Genomic DNA, 11,707 nt, shown 5'->3' with positions numbered 1-11,707 from the left:
ACTCAATTCAGTTCTCATACAACAGCGTCATTGCAGTCAGATCAATAATATTGCTGAATACTAAGAGGGACACTCATTCAAAGCTTGGGGCTGGTGTGTGTGTGTATATATATATATATATATATATATATATATATATATATATATATATATATATATATATATTATTTTTAAAGAAATTAATACAAGTATACATTACATATTTTAAGAAATTAATAAAAGTATGCATTAATTTTTTTTAAGTGACAGTAAAGAATTTTACATTATTTCAATTTCAAATAAATGCGGTTCTTATGAACTTACTATTCATCAAAGAATCGTAAAAATGTGTCACGGTTTCCACAGAAAGTACAGATATTAGCATTGATAATAATGAGAAATGTTTATTGAGCAGCAAATCAGCATATCAGATTGATTTCTGAAGGATCATGTGACACTGAAGACTGGAGAAATTATGCTGAAAATTCAGCTTTGATCACAGGAATAAATTGAAAATAGAAAAGTCATTTAAGTTGTTGTTATATTTCACATCTTTACAGTATTTTTTATCAAATGAATTACAACCTTGGTAAGAATTAGAGACTTAAATTCAAAAACAAAAATTCTTACAGACCCCAAACTCAACGTACTCTACTCAATGTCAATTACACATGATGTGTGTGATCTAATTTTCTAATGAATTCATGGTTGCAACATAAACCAAATAAAACATAAATAAAACAAAACCAAGAAACATGAATAAATGCAATCACACAAGTATAAATCCCCATCATGTTTACTAAGTGTAAACATGTTTGTCAGACTTTATTTTTCTACTCAACCTTACAGATGAAAATGACACATCAAGTATAGAACTTATAAACTATAAATGCTCCTTCTATATATTCACCAGTTGAAAACCCTAAACTTTATAGCAAAATATGTAGCAGTATATGATACTAAACTACCTCATTAAGTATCCAAACATAATGCTATCCATGTCCCTTTTTTACTACAGTATTTAATTACAAATATGGATGATCCATTTCATTAAATTTCCCTATACTGGATTTTTTTTTAATCCACAGATGTGAATAAACACATAAAAGTAGTGTATTAGAACAATGGTAGTTAAAATAAATTAATTATTATCAAGTAAATGGCCTTTTTCTCACCACAGAAGCATCCCGAAGAAGCAACTTATCTCAATGCTGACCTCTAGTGTTGTTTTGAATGACATCAAAATTAAAAACCGAAAGACAAGGTTTGTTATGCAGGCCAAGCGCACGGTGACCAGACTCACTATAACCAAACATTGGTGAAAGCCAAGGCATATATTTTTGGCTCCCTGGTTGCAATCTGTCAGCATCAGACACTTAACAGCCCTCACATAACCGAGCATGAAGCCCACCCCTTCTTCTTGGCAGTGGTGGCCCAGCGCAGCCAGCTGAGATTGCTTTCAGTATAGGGGGGGTAGCGCAGCACATTGACGCGCTCCAGCCCCCAGCCCCTCAGCATGCAGCCACGCTTGTGACTGAATGTCTCAAAGCTCCAGCGACCGTGGTAGTTGCCCATCCCACTGGCACCTGGGCCAAACACAAACAAAAAGTCAGGTTTTGCCTTCACTCACCTGAAGAAATGCATTGCAGTTGTTATTACATTATAGAAACGCATTCCGACTTACCCACTCCGCCAAAGGGTAAACCAGGAAGGGTCATGTGAGCTATTCCATCATTGGAACAAAAGCCTCCACTGCTGGTCCTCTCCAGAACTGTAGCAACAACCTTAACAAAAATAGAGATATGCATCAATTCATAGCTTACTTCACACTTTACTGTGTTAATCTAGTTAATGACTTTTGTTCTTTCCTTCCTTACTTGAGACTCATCGGAGAAGGCGTAAAGTGCCAGGGGCTTTTCCCTCTCGTTCATGAAATCGATTCCTTCATTGAGAGACTTGATGGTCAGAATGGGGAGAATGGGGCCAAAAATCTCCTCCTGCATTAAAGCATCCGACTCCTTTACATCTACGACCACAGTAGGGGCTGAGATAGTCCACGGAAAAGCAAAAGAGAGAGAATGTATGACTAGCTTAGCTGCTTTTTTATGTAAATGTGTACTGGATACAGCTATGTTTAGCACACTAAACATAAATGCATAAATAAGAGTGGTATATAAGTATGATACAATACACTGACCTTCAAAAGGATTTAAAAAAAAAGTATTATAAAGAAGTCTTACCCAGGCTGCATTTATTTGATAAAAAAAATACAGTAAAAAAAGTAATCTTGAGAATAATACTGAGATTTTACAATAATATATATGCTGTATATATAATATATATATTAGTGCTGTAAAATCAATTAATCCCAACTTACATAAAGGTTTATGATTTTATTTTTATATATATATGCGCATATATCAACACACACACACACACACACACACACACACACACACACACACACACACACACACACACACACACACACACACACACACACACACACACACACACACACACACACACACACACACACACACACACACACACACACACACACACACACACACACACACACACACACACACACACACACACACACACACACACACACACACACACACACACACACACACACACACACACACACACACACACACACACACACACACACACACACACACACACACACACACACACACACACACACACACACAAATGTAATTTATTTATTTCTGTAATGGAATAAGTGAGTTGGTACTTATGATAATTTCTCATATTATCATCAAAATCCATTGTGCTGCTTTATATTTTGTGGAAACGGTGGTATATATATTTTTTTCTATATTCTTTGAATGATTGAAAGTTCAAAATATCAGCTGTTTTTATTTTTGTATCAAAATCGTATGTAACATAATAAATGCCTTTTTCCCTTTTGATCAATTGCATCCTTGCTGAATAAAAGTATTAGTTTCTTAAAAATAAATCTTACTAACCCCAAACTTTTTAACTATATACTTTACTTACCAATGTACTTGGTCTCTTTGACACTCTCTCCTCCAATCACTACCTTTCCCTCAGACTTTTTTAGCAGCTCAACCAGTCGGTTCCAGTGCCTGTCTGTCACAATACGTCCCATGTCTGGGCTCTGCTCGGGCTCAGATCCGTAAAAGCTCTCCAGAGCCTCTTTTATAAAAGGTAACAGCATTTCTCTCGTCTCAGCGGTGCATAAAACATAGTCTGGAGCCACACAGCTCTGTCCAGCATTGAAAAACTTGGCCCACACCAGCCTCTTAGCAGCAGCTTTCATGTCTAGCCGGCCATATATTAAACAAGGGCACTTGCCCCCCAGCTCCAGAGTAACTGGGGTGAGGTGAACCGCTGCGGCCTGCAGGATGCAACGAGCCACGGACTGCGAGCCTGGAGGAGAAAAGACATGAGATGTTGAAGCAAATATGGAAAGGTGACAGCTTTACTTGAATCTGTCATTGATAACAATGAAAACTCGAACCTGTGTAGAAGATATGATCAAATCTATTCTCCAGCAATGTCTTGGTCTCTTCTGCTCCACCACAAATGACTGCATAACACTCCTACAAGACAAAACACACATGGCACACATTACAGGCCTTATCATGAACACAGCAGCACCATGAGACTAAGAAGTGTGAAGTTAGATCATATGGGTCTTTCCCAAAGATTACCTGGGACAAGTACTTAGGAATGAGTTCAGCAATAAGTTTTTCGGTTGCTTGACTTATTTCTGATGGCTTCAGAATCGCGCAGTTACCTAATAAAAGAGATATTACTATTAAACATATTGCAGATGTGATATAAGGCGTTTTTATTAAATGGAAGTCACCATGAAATCAAAATGGCCATTTCTTATTTTTTATGAAATATTGCAGTGTTGATCTATGCACATGATTTTTTTTTTAAATTCATGAGCCCTTGTAATCTTTAATCAAATCAACTTCCCCTTCCTTTTGCAGTGATATCTCTTCTCTTCTCTGATGACGTTTACTGGCGTGAGGGCGGGACAACCTGTCACTCACGTCACATGACACCACAGCAATAGCAAAACCACAACGACCATACAACTCCCTACTTTTTTTCTTTTTCAAAAAGTCAATTCACGATATATGTCACAATAGGGAATAAAAGACTATCACAATTTCCGTTTCATCCCACTTTAATTCAACTTTCAAAAAAAAAATTTAAATTTGATGATTTAGCTTCACTATTATTGATAATATAATAATAATGAACCAAAGTCTTCCCTTTTTGGTGAATTACACTATTTTGATTTTACAAATGTGATTCATGCAGAATCACAGGGTTTTTGCTTATTGGTGGTAAAGAAAATTTTACATAATATTTTTCTATCATCACCAAAACTGAAGATTTTGAGCATTTAATGACATTTGAGTTGTATATCCATTGTAATATCAGCCTTTTGAAAAAACAAAACATGTTAGGGTATCTCAAAATCTGCCTCCAAACACAGAGATAAGGTGCAGTTAGCCTTGCGTTGTGTCCAATGCTGATGGCTAAAATTCATTTATTTTTATAAGCTACAGATATAGAAGACTAAATCGATGCAGGACTGAATCGATAACGACAGTAAAAGTGATTATAATGTATGTTCTCGCTTTGGTTCATAATTCAAAATAGGCAGATATAATTGGGTCTGAAGACATTGCAGTAATTATTACAGTGAAAACTTAAGTAAAGTTTTAGAAGAAATAATAATTGTTATTTTTATTAGGGGTTGGGCATACATCTTAAATAGTGTTATCAAAAAGTAAATTCGGTTGTTTTCCATAAATTAAATTGCAGGGCGATGACTGGTACTCGAGATCAGTTGCAATTTTGCTTGGTTCATTATACAATTTATAGTATAATTAGATTTGAACCCAACTCCAATGCATACTATAACATTACACCACTAGCATGACCATGGCCATATAACAGAAAAAGATATAGATGGTACCTGCAGCGATTGCACCAATCAAAGGTGACACAACTAGCTGAAGAGGATAGTTCCATGCTCCAATAATCAAAACGACACCTAATGGCTCCCTGCGGACAAAACAGTCATCCAGCTTTGTTGCCTGAAACACAAATGAAATAGGGAGAGGCAACAAATTAAAGTATTTTCAGGGAGATCAACCTCATATCTGCATTAACTAGACTTTTGGAAGGTTTCCGTTAAACAATATTTGTTGGAGCATTTTGATATTTATTAAGTGTTATAGCTCAAATATCAGTGTACGTGAAATTGTATTATTATCTTACCAAGTTTGTGCCCACATAAGAGTCCTGCATCCAGGTTTGCAGGTTGCTGATGGTGCAGCAAATGTCATTCACCACTAGTTCAATCTCTGACAGCACTGCCTCAAACTTGGGCTGCAGGACAGACAAGATTAAAGCATCATTTGTGTGTCGATTTTAAAAGTAATTGAGTGTGAACCAGTGCATGTTTATACCTTAGCAAGGTCTTTATGCATTGCCTCCAAAATCTGCGTTTCATTGTCTTCAAACAGTGACATCATGGCCTGCAGTTGAGTCAAACGGAACTGGACGGGACGGGTCACACCTGAGCGGAAAGCACCCCGCAGCCTCTCCAGCACCTGTTTCTGGCTCTCCATAGTGAGACACCTGTGCTGGAAATGGGGTTACAGAGGAGGTCAAAATGTGCGTGTACACAATATATATAATAGGCTATATATATATATATATATATACACAGGTCCTTCTCAAAAAATTAGCATATTGTGATAAAGTTAATTATTTTCCATAATGAAATGATAAAAATTAAACTTTCATTCCACACCAATTGAAATATTTCAGGTCTTTTATTGTTTTAATACTGATGATTTTGGCATACAGCTCATGAAAACCCAAAATTCCTATCTCAAAAAATTAGCATATTTCATCCGACAAATAAAAGAAGTGTTTTTAATACAAAAAAAGTCAACCTTCAAATAATTATGTTCAGTTATGCACTCAATACTTGGTCAGGAATCCTTTTGCAGAAATGACTGCTTCAATGCGGCGTGGCATGGAGGCAATCAGCCTGTGGCACTGCTGAGGTGTTATGGAGGCCCAGGATGCTTCGATAGCGGCCTTAAGCTCATCCAGAGTGTTGGGTCTTGCGTCTCTCAACTTTCTCTTCACAATATCCCACAGATTCTCTATGGGGTTCAGGTCAGGAGAGTTGGCAGGCCAATTGAGCACAGTAATACCCTGGTCAGTAAACCATTTACCAGTGGTTTTGGCACTGTGAGCAGGTGGCAGGTCGTGCTGAAAAATGAAATCATCTCCATAAAGCTTTTCAGCAGATGGAAGCATGAAGTGCTCCAAAATCTCCTGATAGCTAGCTGCATTGACCTTGCCCTTGATAAAAAACACTGGACCAACACCAGCAGCTGACATGGCACCCCAGACCATCACTGACTGTGTGTACTTGACACTGGACTTCAGGCATTTTGGCATTTCCTTCTCCCCAGTCTTCCTCCAGACTCTGGGACCTTGATTTCCGAATGACATGCAAAATTTGCTTTCATCCGAAAAAAGTACTTTGGACCACTGAGCAACAGTCCAGTGCTACTTCTCTGTAGCCCAGGTCAGGCGCTTCTGCCGCTGTTTCTGGTTCAAAAGTGGCTTGACCTGGGGAATGCGGCACCTGTAGCCCATTTCCTGCACACGCCTGTGCACGGTGGCTCTGGATGTTTCTACTCCAGACTCAGTCCACTGCTTCCGCAGGTCCCCCAAGGTCTGGAATCGGTCCTTCTCCACAATCTTCCTCAGGGTCCGGTCACCTCTTCTCGTTGTGCAGTGTTTTTTGCCACACTTTTTCCTTCCCACAGACTTCCCACTGAGGCGCCTTGATACAGCACTCTGGGAACAGCCTATTTGTTCAGAAATTTCTTTCTGTGTCTTACCCTCTTGCTTGAGGGTGTCAATGATGGCCTTCTAGACAGCAGTCAGGTCGGCAGTCTTACCCATGATTGCGGTTTTGAGTAATGAAACATGCTGGGAGTTTTTAAAAGCCTCAGGAATCTTTTGCAGGTGTTTAGAGTTAATTAGTTGATTCAGATGATTAGGTTAATAGCTCGTTTAGAGACTCTTTTCATGATATGCTAATTTTTTGAGATAGGAATTTTGGGTTTTCATGAGCTGTATGCCAAAATCATCAGTATTAAAACAATAAAAGACCAGAAATATTTCAGTTAGTGGCAATGAATCTAAAATATATGAAAGTTTAATTTTTATCATTACATTATGGAAAATAATTAACTTTATCACAATATGCTAATTTTTTTAGAAGGACCTGTATATATATATATATATATATATATATATATATATATATACAGGTCCTTCTCAAAAAATTAGCATATTGTGATAAAGTTCATTATTTTCCATAATGTAATGATAAAAATTAAACAGGTCCTATATATATACAGGTCCTTCTCAAAAAATTAGCATATTGTGATAAAGTTCATTATTTTCCATAATGTAATGATAAAAATTAAACTTTCATATATTTTAGATTCATTGCACACCAACTGAAATATTTCAGGTCTTTTATTGTTTTAATACTGATGATTTTGGCATACAGCTCATGAAAACCCAAAATTCCTGTCTCAAAAAATTAGCATATCATGAAAAGGGTCTCTAAACGAGCTATTAACCTAATCATCTGAATCAACTAATTAACTCTAAACACCTGCAAAAGATTCCTGAGGCTTTTAAAAACTCCCAGCCTGTTTCATTACTCAAAACCGCAATCATGGGTAAGACTGCCGACCTGACTGCTGTCCAGAAGGCCATCATTGACACCCTCAAGCAAGAGGGTAAGACACAGAAAGAAATTTCTGGACAAATAAGCTGTTCCCAGAGTGCTGTATCAAGGCACCTCAGTGGGAAGTCTGTGGGAAGGAAAAAGTGTGGCAAAAAACACTGCACAACGAGAAGAGGTAACCGGACCCTGAGGAAGATTGTGGAGAAGGACCGATTCCAGACCTTGGGGGACTTGCGGAAGCAGTGGACTGAGTCTGGAGTAGAAACATCCAGAGCCACCGTGCACAGGCGTGTGCAGGAAATGGGCTACAGGTGCCGCATTCCCCAGGTCAAGCCACTTTTGAACCAGAAACAGCAGCAGAAGCGCCTGACCTGGGCTACAGAGAAGCAGCACTGGACTGTTGCTCAGTTTTGCACGTCATTCGGAAATCAAGGTGCCAGAGTCTGGAGGAAGACTGGGGAGAAGGAAATGCCAAAATGCCTGAAGTCCAGTGTCAAGTACCCACAGTCAGTGATGGTCTGGGGTGCCATGTCAGCTGCTGGTGTTGGTCCACTGTGTTTTATCAAGGGCAGGGTAAATGCAGCTAGCTATCAGGAGATTTTGGAGCACTTCATGCTTCCATCTGCTGAAAAGCTTTATGGAGATGAAGATTTCATTTTTCAGCACGACCTGGCACCTGCTCACAGTGCCAAAACCACTGGTAAATGGTTTACTGACCATGGTATTACTGTGCTCAATTGGCCTGCCAACTCTCCTGACCTGAACCCCATAGAGAATCTGTGGGATATTGTGAAGAGAAAGTTGAGAGACGCAAGACCCAACACTCTGGATGAGCTTAAGGCCGCTATCGAAGCATCCTGGGCCTCCATAACACCTCAGCAGTGCCACAGGCTGATTGCCTCCATGCCACGCCGCATTGAAGCAGTCATTTCTGCAAAAGGATTCCTGACCAAGTATTGACTCTTGAGTGCATAACTGAACATAATTATTTGAAGGTTGACTTTTTTTTGTATTAAAAACACTTCTTTTATTGGTCGGATGAAATATGCTAATTTTTTGAGATAGGTATTTTGGGTTTTCATGAGCTGTATGCCAAAATCATCAGTATTAAAACAATAAAAGACCTGAAATATTTCAGTTGGTGTGCAATGAATCTAAAACATATGAAAGTTTAATTTTTATCATTACATTATGGAAAATAATGAACTTTATCACAATATGCTAATTTTTTTAGAAGGACCTGTATATATATATATATATATATATATATAGAGAGAGAGAGAGAGAGAGAGAGAGAGAGAGAGAGAGAGAGAGAGAGAGAGAGAGAGAGAGAGAGAGAGAGAGAGAGAGAAATTTTCCAGGTAAAGCGCAAAACAAGTCTTGGATCAGTACGTGGGCTCAGTTGGTTTCATCATGGGATGATGTATGGGCCTCTAAAAACCAAATCTTCCATTTAGCCATATTTGTATTTTTTCTACTAAAAACTTAAATCATATAAATGTGTTATTTCCCTACTACCTGACACAAATGTAAACCTGCAATAGCAGCGGTTTACAAATCATAACCCAGCAATCACAAACGATTGTGATTAGTCCATCCTGACCAGCACTGAGAAAAGTAACAGGAACAAGTAGCCTAACACCGTTGATGTCAAGTGGTTGTCTGTCTGGAAAATAATTGAATAACGACACTAAGATACTTAGAACTGAAATACTAGTAGGCATTTTAAATAGGCAAATTATTATTTAGACATTACGCTCCTCACAAGTGTCAAACAACTTCCGGGCCTCGAAGCCTCGCCCACTTCGTTTCTTTTAGATTATTCTATCCGCTTTTCTGTTTCTACAGTTATTTCCAGATTCTTTCGCTGTTAGCTACCTCACATATTTGATAGAAGGGACGGTTTTGTAATCAAAATCCTACAACACAACATAAGGCGAGAGATGCACAGAGGTCTCTAACGATATGTCGCTTAATGATAAATTGTCTCTCAGCTCTACACAGTATGTTTACACATCGCTATTATCACTTTTAACTCATTACTAAAGACACAACAATGCAATAGAAGACGGAAAATAGAGAAGAGCCTTAAATAACACAATATGCTACAAAACATGATAAATCAGAGGCACCTTACAAGATCGTCCAAGTGTGACAAACTTTACATAACGAAGATTAATATAAATAATCTTATAAACTTACCTTTCTCAGAAAATAACTCTTCTTAATGGCACAACCCAGTGTTTTCACTAACACGTGAAGACTTATTTCCGGGTGTTGGCGTTTCATTCAGAAAATTCAAGTTTGTCGAGTTTGGCATCTTAGATACTGCAGCCCGAAAAACCTGCTGTTAAGCCTTAACTTTATAATCATACTAACACTTCAAACACACACACACACACACACACACACACAGACAGAGTAGCAGCGCGATTACATTGTTGTAGCGTAGGCTACGTGGAAAAGATCAACTATGCAGCTAGAGAAGTGCTCAACACACGTTGGGTAAACTTTTGGACGCATTTGTAATATAAAAAAGGAGCTCATGTGTAACTAAACCTAAAATAATAGTTTATTAAAACAGAAACCAGAAAAACTGTAAACGATTTTTTTTTCTTCAAATAGTCCTATTGTTCGGTGGCCTATTTATATGAAGACGGGAAATTTAATCTAGCACTATCTGTTGATGTAGCTAATTTTGATCACACTAATGCATTTAGTATTAAATTGGCACATAACAATAAACATAATAATGTTCATATAACATTATTATAATTGCACATAATAATGAACATCAGGCGTCGAAGCCTATTAGACTTAATTTGGTAAAACTGGTTTGTGCATATACGTAGGCTAAGTAAGATTAAATCAAATGTAACAAAAGGTAGCCAATTCATTGTTTGTGGGAATGTGATCAGAATTCTTGAAAGTAAGTGAATAATGTGACCACTATGGTCTCTATAAAATATCATATCAAATAATATTAATACCAAAAAGGATATTCAGATAGCCTATTGAAAAGTGTTTTTTTATTTATTTAATTATTTAATTTGTTTTAAATGTGTACACGCTAAATGGCTGTTGTAAGCATACACTTTAAGGTTAAAGAAGATACATTTTAAAGTGTAAGCCCCTTTTTATGTTTTGTAATAATATTGATAATATAGATAATATTATAAAAAGGTTTGACCTGTATATGTTTGGATATTTCAGTCCCTGCTAAACTTTACATTTGTTGCATCTTGTAGCCTACTTCTGTTTTTTTCCCGTACTATTTTATTTAGTTGTTTTTTTAACACATTTTTATGGTTTTAATGTGTTTTTGTACAGATATATTTTTAATGCACATTATTTTAAAATTCATATTTCGAAAATATGTACTTATACCCCCCCCCCCCCCCCCCCCCCAATAAAAAAACAAATACCATGTTAAAAAAGAGCTATTGCACAGGTGCATGGCACAGCTGTTGATGTTTTGACTAACAAAATGAGTCGGTTTAACGCTTGAAAGGTTCACTAGTTTTAAGGGTGTTTCAGTGAGCTGTAATAAGCTTTGGCCATGTATTCTCTTGGGTAGACATGGTTTCAGGACTTGCCCCAGAGAATTTTCATTTTGACTCCTTCGAGTGGGCTGAAACTTGTTTTCTTTTTTTTTGTGTGCATTATCATATGTTTGTGTTTGTGTCATTTTCATGAAATGATATGCATTCTCTTTCAGGTTAAATCTCACATTAAATTTTTTTTTATATTATGATATAGATATATTAAGTAGCTAAATGCTGATCTTTTCTTATACTTTAATAGTTTGAAAGTTAGTCATTTGAAAATCTCAAATTCATATACACAATCTACCACATTTTCTCTTTCTTCACATTCATAATCTTTTGAAATTATATTTGTAATGTAGATCTACAT

General features: G+C 37.2%; 1 protein-coding gene across 1 annotated transcript; it reads right to left on the bottom strand.

Moving 5' to 3' along the window:
• Positions 1–360: 360 nt before the first annotated feature.
• Positions 361–10,322, bottom strand: aldh3b1 (aldehyde dehydrogenase 3 family, member B1). The gene is made up of 10 exons (XM_077212936.1): positions 9,995–10,322; positions 5,472–5,648; positions 5,281–5,391; positions 4,976–5,096; positions 3,687–3,772; positions 3,494–3,575; positions 3,010–3,402; positions 1,857–2,023; positions 1,664–1,763; positions 361–1,565 (listed from the first exon to the last, which is right to left on the bottom strand). The coding sequence occupies exons 1-10, from the start codon at positions 10,079–10,081 to the stop codon at positions 1,366–1,368; spliced, it is 1,524 nt and encodes a 507-aa protein (XP_077069051.1). The 5' UTR covers positions 10,082–10,322; the 3' UTR covers positions 361–1,365.
• Between the last annotated feature and the right edge of the window lie 1,385 nt (positions 10,323–11,707).

Source organism: Siphateles boraxobius, unplaced genomic scaffold, assembly GCF_051911475.1.
Source record: "Siphateles boraxobius isolate OS27281-9 unplaced genomic scaffold, OSU_SipBor_1 66, whole genome shotgun sequence".
In the NCBI taxonomy this organism is placed as follows: Eukaryota; Metazoa; Chordata; class Actinopteri; order Cypriniformes; family Leuciscidae; genus Siphateles; species Siphateles boraxobius.
The sequence above is the reverse complement of the archived record's forward strand: the minus strand, read 5'-3'. Positions and strand labels throughout refer to the sequence as shown.